At 37.9% G+C, this 15,175-nt stretch overlaps 1 protein-coding gene across 3 annotated transcripts in view; it reads left to right on the top strand.

Annotated features, from left to right (window-relative positions):
• The window catches only part of Dpyd (dihydropyrimidine dehydrogenase), a 978,758-nt gene that overhangs the window by 442,028 nt on the left and 521,555 nt on the right, over nucleotides 1-15,175 (top strand). For all 3 annotated transcript variants that reach the window (XM_008833683.3, XM_029563832.1, XM_029563833.1), the window contains exon 11: nucleotides 4,141-4,351. In XM_008833683.3, coding sequence (XP_008831905.1) covers nucleotides 4,141-4,351 — 211 coding nt within the window. The remainder of the gene's footprint in view (nucleotides 1-4,140; nucleotides 4,352-15,175) is intronic.

Raw genomic sequence — 15,175 nt, 5'->3', positions numbered from 1 at the left:
GCCAACTATGAATAAATAGCTTTTATTTGTGACTTCTATAAGCCTAAATCTCTTTTAGGCACTTTAAACTGATGCAATTGCACCACATTACAATCAGATGTTTTCCCTGTTTTGCCTGTGGGAAAAGTATCCTATAAAGCAGTGCAGTCAAGTTCCAAGAGATTCAGTTCCACTCAACCTGTATCCTCCTGTCTAAACAGTGAGCACAACTTTTTAAGATTTACTTTATTCTTATGTATTTGTGTGTCTCTGTATATGTATGCACATTAGTGGGTAGATGTCCACAGAGTCCAGAAGAGGGCATCAGGTTCCCTGGAGCTGGAGTTATATGTGGTTGCAGGTGCTGAAGACTGAACCCATGTACTCTGGAAAAGCATCTAGTGCTTTAATCCACTGAGCCATCTATTCAGCCATGATAGTGAGTCCTGGTAGACCCACTGCTTTCTATATTTATTACATGATATTCCATAGATCCATTGACTTTTTTTACTACTAATCTGTTGATTTAAAATTAATAGACAAATAATATTTAATAAAATGTTAAAACTTTAAAAGAAAAAAAAATTTAAATAACCTAAATTAAATACCTAGAAATTAATTTTTAGTCTAGGCTTTCCAAACTGCTTGTTAGTTTTAAAATATTTGTAATTATTCTTTGAGAATTTCACACAGTGTATTTTGATCATATTCAGGCCCATTCCTCCACTGTGACCTCCATCTTACTATCCTCACAATTCCATGTCCTCTAATTATTATTGTTTGCTTGTTATTTTTTGAGACAGGGTCTCCCTGTAACCCCAGCTGGCCTGGAACTCACTATGTAGACCAGGCTGGCTTCAATCTCACAGGAATCCATTTGCCTCTGCATCCTGAGTCCTGGGATTAGAGGTGTGCACCACCATGCCTTGCTTTATTAATAATTTTAAATGCCTATCAAGTCTATTTTTTCCTCAAATGCTCTTGGGTGTGGATTTGTCTCCTAGAGCCTGGTAAACCTATCTGGCATCACAGCCTTAAAGAAAAATGACTCTTCCCCTCCCAGCAGCTATCAATCACCATTAAATAGTTCCTGATCTGGGGCTGAGATTTCTTGCCCACCTCCCCCGTCAATACTGGATATTTGTCTAGCTAAGGCTTGTACAGGTATTGTACCTGCTGTCACAAGCACTGTAGGATCAAATATGCACCTGCCTTCATGTGTCTAGATGCATGATTTCCTTGTATTCATTCACCACCTCTAGCTCTTACAATATTTCTGCCCCCTCTTCCAGAAAGATCCCTGAGACTGGGAGGTGATATTTGTGACATAGGTGTTCAGTTTAGAGCTGAGCACGCCACAGTCTCATATTCTCTGCATGTTGATCTGTTGCTGCTCTCAGTGTTAATTGCCATCTGCTGCAAGCACATTTTCTGGTGAGAACTGAGAGAGACACTAATGTATGGGTATAGCAATAGGTCATTAGGTGTCAGTTTAATACTCTCTTAGCTGAATAATAGCAGGTTCTACCCTATGGTCTATGATATGTCTAGCCACAGGTTCTTGCCACTGATAACAGTGCCAGGTATGGGCTTCATCTTGTGGAGCAGGCCTTATAGTCAATCAAAAAAGTGGTTGGTTACTTCCCTAACAATCTTGCTGTTATTGCTCCAGTGGGCGCATCTTGCCGGGTCAATTGTTATTGTAGCTCACAGGTTCATAGCTACGGAAGGCAATGATTATTTTTCTCTTCTGGTAGCATGTATAGTACCTTTTAGTACTATGAAATCTAGCCAGTAGAGATGAAGCTTTGATATCAATTCCACCTTGATTTTTTCATTGTTTGTACCTTTATTCTCTTATGTAGTATCTTCAACAGTAGGATCTTATTGTTAAGTTCTGAAGGGTAAGCAAGAGTGATGGCAATAGCCAGTATTGTTTGGCAGTCTATGAGACATCTTGATCAACAACTCCAAACAAAGGTGTCCATTCCTGGCACTGCATTATTTATTGGCTAGCCAATGGTGTCTGGTTAAGGGTATTGTTCCTCCCAACCCCCTTTATGGGATAAATTCACTTTAACTCTTTTAATATTGCTCCTGTATACGTTATATGTGTGTATATATATATGTGTGTATATGTGTGTGTATGTTTTTTTTTCTTTTTGGGCCTTTTTGAGACAGGGTCTCCTTGTAGCCCCAGCTCTCAGCTGTCCTGGAACTCACTATGTAGACCAGGCTGGCCTTGAACTCACAGAGATCTGCCTGCCTCTGCCTCCCAAGTGCTAGGCTCCATTATGACTTCTTAATAAGGTCTTTATTTTTAGTTATTAATCCCCATACACCTTCTATTGTACTATCCTCCCATTCCCCACCCCAGTTAACCCTTCCTGTTCTATTATTCCTTTTGCCCCAAGTGTTTTATTTTATAGTCTTTCATATCTTAGAAGTCATTATGTGATATATTTGTCTAATAACACTGCCTCCTTGCAATTTTAATACCAAAGATAGACTGTATATCTTGAAGTTGTATAACCATCAGGCTTTGATTCACTCAGCTACAGTCTAATAAGATAGTGATCCCTAAGAAGTCACCACAGAATCAAGAGCATAGCATCAGTGCGTCAGCTAGGAGTATGTTGAATATAAAAACCCCAGCCTGACCCAAACTTTCAAAATGAGAAGAGCAGGTAGGTTCTCTTGTGTTCAGACTCTGGACGCTGCATTCCTGAGAGGTAGTCCCCCACTGAGCACATTCCTATAGGCAGCAGTCTTTCCTTTTTTACTGGCTCAGGCAATGTGATTTATCACCTTCTACCACAGAACCCTTCCTCCCAGCCTCCCTCTCTAGACACCCCACCAAGAGCCTACCTGGCTTCCACAGGTGCAGGAAAGGACTCTGCAGTGGCCTCCACCTTGTATATTTTTGCTACACACTCAACATACTGGCTCTGAAATATCGACAAAGGCCTGGGTATCCCTGAAACAATGAGTGAAAGAATAAAATCAGTAAATATTCACATTCTCTGTAAATGGGCGACCTACATACCCAATTTGTTGGCAGAGTTAATTTCAGAAGAGAAGGAAGATGGTTGTTGCCAGGAGAGCTGCGCTTTCCTCTCTTCAAATGTTCCTTTATAATGCTCATGACTATGCTGTTGCAAAGAGAAGTTTCTCGAGCTTTCTTCCCCCTACCTACTATTCCAGACATGTGCTTGCACAGATCGACTCACCCACTGTATTGATTTTTTTTTTCTAGTTCAGATACATGCAGCAGGTTAACAAAGAAAAGTATTTTCATATGCTACTTAATCAAAAAGAGAGATTACTCTGCAAAAATAAAGGTATAAGGAGACCAGAATGCTTTAGAGTTGAGAACCTCACACATCACTGACTATACAACATTTAATAAATAAGATTTGAGGAAAAAACTATTTTGCAGTGCTGGAGAATGAACCCAGGACCTCACATGAGGTAGAAGTGTGCTACCACTGGGCTATATCCACAACTGGAATTAGTTTATGATACCTTGACCTACAAAATTTGTTATCACAGTTCAAATTCAAGACTCCCCAAAGTTAACAGTTAATATCTGAAACTCAGCTTTAGAAAGAGAGAGAGAGAGAGAGAGAGAGAGAGAGAGAGAGAGAGAGAGAGGAGCCAGGCATGGTGGTGCATGCCTGTAGTCCCAGCATGCGGGAGGCAGAAGAAGGTGGATCTCTGTGAGTTCAAGGGCAACCTGGTATACATAGTGAGCCCCAGGCCAGCTGGGACAACAGGGAGACCCTGTTTCTAAAAGAACAACAACAACAAAAAAGAGGACTGGAAGGATGGCTTAGTGGCTAGGAGCACTGGCTGCTCTTGCAGAGGACTCAGGCTGGATTCCCAAACCCACATGACAGCTAAAAACTGATGTAACTCCAGTTCCAGGTAATCCAGAGCCCCTCTTCTGACCTCCACGGGCATTGCACAACATGTGTGAACTTACATACATGCAGGCAATATACTCATACACATAAAATAAAAATAATAAATAAAAATAAATATACTTCATGTAAACTTATACATTATAACTGTTTAGCACATATAATTAAATAGAAGATAAAGTCTTGTATAGAGTAGCCAACATTTTTCAAATTTTGTTTCCCTGTTCTTTTGTTTTAGATGGAACTTGCTAAAGAAGAAAAATGTGAATTTTTGCCATTCCTATCCCCAAAGAAGGTTATAGTCAAAGGTGGGAAAATTGTGGCCATGCAGTTTGTTCGGACAGAGCAAGATGAGGCTGGAAACTGGATTGAAGATGAAAATCAAATAGTGCGCCTGAAAGCCGATGTGGTCATCAGTGCCTTCGGCTCCATCCTGAGTGATCCAAAAGGTATGGAATGGAGCTGATGTGTGTGATTTGTGGTGTGTTATTTTATTGTCTGGTAGTTTCCCGTTCCCAGGGAATTGTTTTTCACTCTAACATTCATTTCCCTTTGCTAGTAGGGACTGTGAGCAATCTTGATTTAAAATACTTAGAATGTGCTATAAACAAGTATAAAGAATTATTTTAAAATGGAGAAAACTGAAAAGAACATGAATCTTTATTTTAAGCTGATATTCAAAATACATATTCTACTTTATAAAATATTTTCCTTGTTCTGCAAAAGGCTAGCTTTTTCTTTTATTAAACTAGCATAACAAAGTATGGCTGAGAAGTTGGGTCATCCGGTCTTTAAGGATGCAAAGAAATTAGGGTCTAATTAAAAACCCAAATATAGAATTTGTGTTTATTACCTTATTCCCATCCTTCTGCCTAACCATCTCTCTGAACAGCAATACTGTCACTTTAGAAGCTTGAACTCTTGCCATTTCATTTGAATGCATAATGGATGTGCTGAGGAAGAATAAAATGCTTAGAATATCACTGGATAGGCAATGTTTTATGTAGCATTTCAACCTCATGGCTGAGTCAGTCCACTAAGCCTGCCTTGTGTTATGCCCCTCCCATTTTAGTGTCATTGCAAAGGAAGGCTAAAATACCTAGCTACCTTCCTTGAGCAAATCGTTACCTTTCAATTTACAGAGTTGAAATGGCAATTAACTCTTATTTTCAGAAAAGGAAATCAAAAGACCTTTCTGTAGTACAAAGATTCACTAAGAAAAATAATAAAAGAAAATTCACACCTGACACTCCCTGCCTCTGATTCCCACTGTATCCATGTGAAAGCTGCGCTTGTGTCTGAAGTAGGAAGAGATGTATGCATGCAAATGTGTATTTTTATGCAACAGACAAGTAAATATTCAAGAAGACACTGGAATATTTTATCTGCAGGACATCCAACATCTTGGTATTTAGAAACAGCCAGATGTTTAATGTCATCAAGATAAATGTTTTCAAATAGCCGAATGATGGCCTAAATTTGTCACTTTCTATCTAGATGTGTGTATGAAATGTAGACACAGTCACAGTGTGCTTTGTGTGTTCATTAACCAAGTTTAGCAAGAGAAAGTAACAATGTGTAAATTATGTTCCATTATCTAAAATATACTGGTCTCTGCAAAACTGAGTAAGATGTCGGAGGAGGTTTAACTAGCAATTCTGCTGCTGATTCACATTTGAAAATCAAATGTCTCTTACCTCTTTAAATCTGCATTCCATAACTGGCAGGCTAATATTAAGAAAAAAAATATCATTTTCTGAACAAGACAGAGTAGTTGTGACTCAGAACACAGAGAATAGCTTTTGTAATTTCTGATTTTTTAAAGCTAATGTTTGTGTGTGTGTGTGTGTGTGTGTGTGTGTGTTTGTGTGTATGTGTGTGTGTGTGTGTTATAATTGCTGTTGGGTTTCTTGTGTAAGACAGGTTCTCAGTGTGTAACCCCTGTTCCGATACAAACATGTAACCACCAGGTCCAGTTCTTATGAGTAGATATGTGTGTATTTATGTACATGTATGTTAAGAGTGAGAAATTTAGCTTAGTATTTAATATGTGAAGTAGAAGAATTTGAAGTATGTACACTTATTTGACAACTATTCTAGAATTTATGCCTTTTGTTAACCATGCCCACCTCTTCCAGTACCTCATATGGACTTCCCACTTACAGTTAGAATAGCCAAGAACAATGTGGCATTTCACTAGGATGTCTTTCTCACATCTTCATTTGAAACAAACATACAAATGAAATGCCTAGAGTTCGCATCCTAAAGTAGATTCCGCCATTACACCAGGGCTTCTTAGGGTTTGCACAAACAAGGTGTTACTTTCCAAGCGAGTAGGAAGCTGGGATAGCTCTACTGTTAAACAGTATTCCTGCTCCTAATTCTGTTAAACCAGTGGTCAGTGTCTGGAGCAGGTGTTCCCAGATTCTTGATGTCTTATTCAAAGATTGAAATAAAGGTGCAGAGTGATTTTCAAAGTAGCAAAGATACTTTATTCAAAAGCAAAGCAATAGATAGTACAGACCAGAAATATCCTAGAAGGGTGCATGGGAGCCACTTGAAAAGGATGTACTCAAGGGCTCTGATTATTATTTGGGGCATCCATTTATGGGATTCAAGAGTTGAAGGTTAGGTGCCAAAAGGCTTAGTGCAGATGGTTCTCTGTTTTGATTGACAAGCTTAGGTTATGTAAATTTTTCTCTACTGCGCATGTCCTTTCCCATAATGCATATGCATTTAATCATATGCACACCCAATTATGCATAGGCACAAGATGGTAAATAAGGGATTGTCCAAGCAGGCTGTTAGCTGCCTGGTTAGGAGAGGGCCTTGTATGCATAGTTCAGGCAGGGAGGGATCCTACATTACCAGTGTACTGTTAGGAGTGTGTACATAGCCCAAACCAAGTAGAGCCTGGGGCTGTTAAGCTGCTCAGTCAGAAGTCCTGGACATGCACAGACATACGTTAGATGTGTTGGAAACCAGTTTACTGGAAGCATGCTGCATTTTTGGATAAGAGAAGATAATCATGTTCTCCCACTTATTCCTAAAAGTTTGCCTCCTACTAATGTCTAGAGGGTGTGATTTCTGATTCTCTGTCATTGTCACATGTGATACCCATTTTAAGGCCTCTCTCAACAGCTGTGTCTCAAAATGTTAGTCTCTGTTTCCAATGTCCCTCTTCCCTCCTTTCCAAATTCACTTTGCATAGACCCAGTAAGTCCATGCCAGACACAGTGACATTCTTTGCACTCCTGATTCGGTTTTCTCCATTTGACAGTGTTAAATATTTCTGTTTGAAATGCACCTCTTCAAGTCACTTAACTTTTCTAAGGCTCAGCTCTTCATCTATCAAAACAACAACAAAAGCAAGCATAATAAAACCTTCTCTCCCTATGCTCAACACTGTTGTCAAAAAGAAAATGGAATAATGCAAAGAAAACTGTAACATGTTGTTATTGTTTATGTCACTCTTAGTTCTTAGATATTTCTGGTAGTTATTTGTTTATAAGCCGACACATTCCCTCCTCTTGCTATTACTTTATAACACTTTCCAAAGCTCAGAGATTGCCTGTTCTCTCATTTTAGTATATTTATTCACTCACTGAGCTGTTTCTGTCATGGGAATGCATTCATTCCCCAAACATATACATGATCTTTTGTGTATTGGGTAGTGACCAAATGTACAGTATTTGCCTCTTCACTGCTGTGCAGAGTGAGTCCAAAATCTAGTTCTTTACTTTCCACATCTTAGAATGCTTCTTTTTTCTCATACTTATTTCATACAGGTGAAAATATTTACCCTGCATCTAGTGATAGTCAGGAGCCAAGTTGTGCTCTGAGGCGAACACTGAAAAGGTCACAGATGGCAGTGGAAACAAACCTAAATATCACTAAATGTAGCACAAAGTAGAGACTACATTGAGAAGATGCAGAGAGCTGAAGAGCTCTCTTCCCATCTTTCCCTAGCAAATCCTTTCTTTATTATTATGTACTTGGAACAAAACTCTCCCCATTGACAAAACAATGTTACCCCAGCTTCAAATTTGCCATTCCAGTTTTACCTCTGAGTGAATTAATCAATATTACCTCATGCTATAGGGCAGATACATATCTTAAAGCTGGTTAAAAATTAGTGAATTATCTAGTATATGAAATGAATCCAGCTTTATTTCTAATCGATCCCTTTTGAACTGTTTCTCCCTGTATATCACTCATGTGTATTAAATAATGGTAACGCAGAAGATAGTTGATCAATGTAATTACTACCAAAATTCCATGACATTGTTCACCAAACTAGAAAATAAAACAATTCTAAAATTCATATGGAGGCAGAAAAAGACAAACTCTTAGTATCTCAAATGCCATTGAATTTATAAAAAATTTCCAAAAGCTAAGCACTAATAATAAAATTATATAATCAAGTCCATAGATGGTCAATGAATTGAAAACATAGCTCTCAAAAGAACAAAGTTCTAATGAACAGTAGATATTTGAAAAAAATTCAACATCCTTAACCATCAGCAAAATACAAAATCAAATTACATTGATATCTCTTCACACCCAAATCACAATAGCTATTGTCAAGGAAACAAACATCAGATACTGGCAAGGACCTATGGAAAGAGGAGCCTTCATACACTGCTGCTGGTGCAGTCACTATGGCAATCAGTATGAAAGTTTCTCGGGCCTGGAGAGATGGCTCAGTGGTTAAGAACACTGGTTGTTCATGCAGAAAACCTGGGTTCAAATCCCAGCACCCACATGGCAGCTAACAACTGTCCATAACTCCAGTCCCAGGGGATCTGACAGCCTCTTCTGACCTCCACGGACATTGCACAACACGGGTGCACTTACCTACATGTAGGCAATACACGCATACACGTAAAATAAAAATAATAAATACAATTTTTTTAAAGTTTAAAAAAAAAGAAAGTTTCTCAAAAAATAACACTGCCGTATGATCTAGCTGTAGCATTCCAGAATATATACCAGAAAGAATCTTTGTCAAGCCTAACATAGATGTTCTTGCAGAAGAGCTGGATTTGGATTCCAGCACCCACATGGCAGCTCACAACCATCTCTAACTCCAGTTCCAGGAGATCTGATGCTTTCTTCTGTCCTCCAAGGGCACTGCACAACATGAGTACACTTATACACATGCAGGTATAACACTCATACACATAAAATAAAAATAAATAAGTTAATTAAAAATGATTCAGCAACTTATAGAAATAATAAGCATATCATTCATGAAATAAAATTGAATAATATCCTTGAATTGCAGTAATAAATCTTTTGTTGCTACTAAGACTAAAAACGATTAAGACTAATCATCATGGCTTTTCTAATTATAGCCAATTTTTTTGCCTGTTTTGTATTATGACAATGAATAAGAAATAGGAAGGAAAGACCACACGTTGCTGCCCTGCACTTGCAATACATGTGTGCTTATTTCTCTATTTTAATGGACTCCGTTACTGCCCCACATTCAAAAGGCAAAAATGGCCAACGTCTAGTTCAGTAGATAGTACTTTAGCCTTATTTGATCTTCCCTGTGAAAAACTGAAAGTGGTTGTAGGTTTTCATAATTCTACTCCTTTTATGTATGTGAATCCACAAATCATGTTGAATTGAGGCTGTATTGTCTAGATGAATTATAAAGGCCACAAGAAAATTAAGCACAAGTTGATTCCAACTGGCAAACTAATTTCTACTTTCCAAATATTCTCCTTTACTGGAAGTTTCTAAACATTGATTGTATGCGGCTATGTAAAGTCTTCTCTCATGCTGAACGTGATGTCAGTGTTTATTAATTTCAAGTGTGTGCGTGTGTGTGTGTTTGAGAAAGCATCTCACTCTGTAGCTCTGTAGCCCAGTTCAGTGTGGAACTTGTTATCCTCTGACCTGTCTCCCAAAAATTGGAATTGCATGTGTGCTACCATGCCTAGCTCTGACTTTAGATATAGTCCCTTTTTTTTTTTTTTCTTGAAAGATGTCAAATTTAGGAGACTTCTTACTTATATCTTATCTTCCCTTCTATTTCTTTTGGTAGCCAAATGGACAGTTGTGAGGTATATATGTCACCTGTGAGTTTTGAAATCATAGGGAGAATACTTTACCTTTTCCACCAAACCCCACTTTAATTTTTGTAGCTGGCACACTGAAGTTGACCTTGCCCTCACAATTCAGAAAAATGACAAAGCATGACTTCAAGGTCCTTTGTTTGTACTTTCAGACAACTGAAGGAGCACACTGAGGCCCAGGCCATGACCTCTGCACCTTTTCCATGTGCCCATCTAGAACCATCCATTTCGTCATTGTTTTGAAATATCCACTTTGAAGTGATACATACCCATCCATCTTTCAGAACCAATAGTAGTTTACCTGAAATTCTAATATAAACTCTAAGAAGTTTTTTATTTCATTGTAATCACAATGGCAACTGACATATTAGTGTCCCAAAATACATCAATATATTTTTGCATTTAACTTGAACTAAGAATTTTGGGATATAAATTCTATTGAAGCTGCTTTTTCTTCCTGTGAGTCAATTTCCTTTGTTTCATTTTTCTTAGAAAATGTAAAAGAAATATTTTATTCTGAATTTTGTTTATTTGCCATAAAGTTTTGCCATCTTTGTAAGTCAATGAATATCAGAGTTTGCCGAGTCTGTCTAGTGTAGCACATCAAATAAGAGTTCAGAGCCTGGCTGCTAATTTAGAAACTGGGCTGCCTCCTTTCCTAACTTTTCCTTTTCAGGAAGTTTCTTTGAACTTCATAGTCTCATTGAATTAGACAAATGAATTTGATAACAGCATCATTGTATCATTTTTAGGAACAAATGAACTAATAATACATGTAAAACATTTATGTAAATAATTACACATAGTAAGCTTCTCTTAAGCAAAGCTTGTGCAACAAATCATACTTTAATAATTAAATCAGTTTTATTGCACTCCACTATAAATTTTGTCCAGACATAAAAGCATTTAAAAACCAGAATGTCATGAGGATCTTGGAGCCTCTGTCAACCTATCTCAGTCCAAAAATGAAACAGATGGTCTTTGATTTATGATTTTTAAATGAGAAAATGTTTGATGTATTTTGTTCATTTGATTTGCTGCATAAAGAATTACTTTTTGAAAATATTTTTTTTTATTATTTTTATCTTATCTTTATGAATGCATTGCCTGTATGTAGGTAAGTACACCTGTGTCATGCAGTGCCTGCGGAGGACAGAAGAGGCCATCAGATCCCCTGGAAATTGAGTTATGGACAGTTGTTAGCTGTCATGTGGGTGCTGGGATTCGAACCTGGGTCTTCTGCAAGAACAACCAGTGTGCTTAACCACTGACCCATCTCTCCAGCCCCTGGATTACATATTTTTAATGGTTTAAAAGTTTTATTTTATTATCAAGTATGATGTTTCTTACAGCATTGGAAGAAATTTTTTTATGAAAGTTCTTAGTTGTCACAAGTCTCCATTTTGTGTTTCAAAAAATCGGATATTTAAAGAGTAAAGCATTTTTAAACATTTTGGTTTTTCCTACTGAAAGCAGGTTTTATTGGTTTATTTAATCTAAAGGGAACACTCATTTTTTAAGGAAGAGAAGAGCACTTCTGAAGATATGAACCACCTGAAATTATTAGATGATGTGAATTTAAAAAAACCAAAAAAAACAAGGTGTGGACTGGAAGGAACAGTAGAAGGAACAGTGACAACCGTCCTACATAGTTAGGCATGCACTGCTTGTGTGTGCGCAGGGCATGGTGACTGAGCTCTGAGGAATGCAGCCAATGGAAGCAGACCTCCAAGGAAAGGCCTTTATATGCTCCATCCATGGCCTGCAGCTCCTTTCTGCTCATCTCAGTAGGAACTGGAGATAAGAACATTCCCCAGATCTTCCTGAATCTTTAATACAACCTTATAAATCAACTCCCTTGATAGCGATAATTGCTATTATTTGCATAAGGGAGTGATTTGTTTGGGAGAGAAAAAAGAGAGATTTCCAAATCACTCATCAGTATCTCTATTAGAAGGCTGTCAGAAAAGTTGTTGAAAGCCTTGTGGGGAGAGTCAAGCTTTCTGTTGATACCATCTTTGATTGAAGCCTGAATTCCCTTTCCCCTATAACAAGACAAGGTCTAGGGCATGGGTTGACTGGTCTTGCTCTAAGTCAAAACTGGAAATTACCAGTTAAGTAAGAAATGGTATTCTTGGGGTCTTAGCAATGTCAAGATGGGAATTTTTCATATTTGTCCATTTACTCTTAATTATCGATGTGTTGGGGAAAAAGTCCTATAACAATATTTTCATATGAAAAGCAAATGAGTCAGATACCCAACAATATTAATTACTTGTGCTTTGAAACACCTGAAATCAGCATGCTTGAATTGCTTTACACCTTATTAAAATATGACTTATTCAGTAATTCACCCATGGAATTAAAACAGTAAAACATTTTATTTTATTTACTTATTTAAATTTTAATTGAATTTTTGTGTATTTCATACAGAACATCTCAATTAATCTTAATCATCTTTATATCCTCGTCCCCACTGGCACTCTCGCATAGCCAACCCACTGGAATTCATACATTCTGTCATTTGTCTTAAGGTTATTGTGTCAAGTTAGTGTCCTCAGATGTCCCTCAGCACAAGTTCATATACTGAGGTCTAGTCAGCCTATCCAGAGTCTCTTGATTTAGAAGATCAGCTCTTCATCACCCAGCAGTAATCAGTTGCCAATGTTTCTTCAGCTAAGATTGAGGTCAGCTGCCCATTTCCCCAGTTCTATGCTGGGTTTTTGTCTGCTTGAGTTTGCATTGGTCCTGTACATGCTGACACCATTGCTGTAGGTTCATAAGAGCAGTGTCCCAGGAGCTTGTAGGACTCTTTTTTCCATATGCTGTAGGTTCATATGAGCAGGGTCCCAGGAGCTTGTAGGACTCTATTTCCATATGGTCATGCGCCTCCTCCCTGACTCTTACAATCTTTCCACCCCCTCTTCCACAATGGTTTCTGAACCCTTGTGAGTGTAGTTTAATATAGGAGTCCTGTCCAAGGACCAGCATTCTGCACACTCTTAGTCTCTACACTTCGACCATTTGTGAACTTTTAGAACACTAAGACATTTTAACAGCAGCATATTTGCTGTTTTTGTTTGTTTGTTCTGGTTGTTATATTTTATGCTCCAACCAATAACACATACTTTTCACTTCAGGAAATTTTTCATTAAATAGCTGTCTACTTGCTTTGACCCTCAGTTTGCTGAATTCTACCTCTTTGTAAAAAGGGAAAGAGGAGAAAGAAGGGGAATGGAGTAGCAACTCAATAATCGGTAAAATTTTTTCTATTGTATGCATTTTAGAAAATATTTGCAATACATTTCAGAGAACAGATTAAAGAAACTGTATTTCAACACTGGGTAGAACTTGTGACATGACAAAACCTTAGAGGAAAGGATTTACTAATGATTATATAGGTAAGAGTAGATGAGAGAGGATTGAACAGTAAACTGATCAGTCCAGTATAACATACTGGATATATTATGATGCAATCACTTGCCTTTGAATTTTCCTGATTTGTATTTTCAGAAGTATAAAAAGATCTAAGTGAGCAGCTATGCTGGTTCCCTCCTTTCGGGTATGTTTGCTTAGTAAGCCAATAGCCTGCTGTCCTTAGCTCTGAGCTGCATGCCATGGACAAAGTGAGGAAAAGGAATAGTCACACCATGCCTCTCAGGAAGCAGTTTGCCAGGGGAGACCCCAGTTCTGGAGGGTTCCAGGAGTTTAGAATTCCAGTGAAGTAGAGTGTGAGAGCTCAGGAAAGCTTCTTCTATGAAGTAGGTTGTGAGTTGAAGTCTGAGCAATGTGTGGGAGTTTCCAGTTGGAGTGGGGGTGGAAGGGAGGGAAGCCTTAGGAAGGTTATGCAATTTGCTTAACACCACACTGTTAGATTAAGTAGTCATTTTACAGTCATTTTAAAAAGCTGTTAAAAAAGTCTGCCTTTAGAAAGTTGTCATCGCTCTACTTATTTCATGCATGTTCTCATCTTCATAAATGAAGGTACGAATTTTCCACTTTCATTTCTAAAGTACAACTTTTTTCTTTTATGATTTCTACATTTATTCTCCTTTGCACATTTACCGATTGATGTCTAAGCTGCAAGCCCTGTCCAGATGCTAGAAATTCAGAAATAAATAAAGGAGAGTCTTTGCCCTTAAACCTAATGGCAGAAGCAGAAATTGTCAGACACTCATTGCTATCTAATATGCTAATCGAATTTGGAGTGGAATTTACAGCTGAGTAGAAGATTCTGTGTCACATGGAATAATCACATATAAAAGCATGGACTGATACGGTGGTTTCATGTGATCAAGCAAAGGGAGAAACATAGTTAGCTAGAGCAGATGGTGTGGTTATATAAGGATGGGAAGTGGGCAGGGCTAAAATGACAGGAACTTTGGCTACAGATTTGTGTTGAGCCAAAGGACTGCTAAGCTAAGGTTTTTGAACTGTAATTTTAGACAACCAGGTGACAATGGGATTAAGTAACTTAGATACTGGCGCGATCTCTGCCTTAAATGAGATAAGATAGATGGTGCTGCCAGATATCAACTCTTCCATCTCTCTAATTGTGTTTTCAACAATTTACAATAGTCTTCAAACTAAAAGGAATTAGAGGTCAAAGGGTAACCACCAAAGGTTATCCAGTATGACACAGGCAAGTGTATTTTCTGTACTGAGTTCTTGAGTCAGATAAAGTTACTTTACCAGGTATGACCCAAAAAGAGGACACTGCCCCAGTAATTTAAGAGGAAAAGGACAGGTGATCAGTGGTAGCTCTGCAGCCACATGCTGGAGAAAGTCGACTTGCTATTCACATCTCATTGTTTTCAGATTCACTAATCAGAATCACTGATTCATTCTTTTTAATTGTTTTTATAATTTTATAATATTTTTATTATTTTACAGAAGCATTTTTGACACAGAGGACACTGCCCCAGTAATTTAAGAGGAAAAGGACAGGTGATCAGTGGTAGCTCTGCAGCCACATGCTGGAGAAAGTCGACTTGCTATTCACATCTCATTGTTTTCAGATTCACTAATCAGAATCACTGATTCATTCTTTTTAATTGTTTTTATAATTTTATAATATTTTTATTATTTTACAGAAGCATTTTTGACACATTTTCCAGAAATAACTTGAAGCAGGTCACATAAAAATATATATACAATGAAGTTTAAGCGGGGGGGGGGGGGGGGAGG

Source organism: Nannospalax galili, unplaced genomic scaffold (assembly GCF_000622305.1).
Source record: "Nannospalax galili isolate Female #2095 unplaced genomic scaffold, S.galili_v1.0 scaffold255, whole genome shotgun sequence".
Taxonomy (NCBI): Eukaryota; Metazoa; Chordata; class Mammalia; order Rodentia; family Spalacidae; genus Nannospalax; species Nannospalax galili.
This window is presented reverse-complemented; position numbering and strand designations above follow the sequence as displayed.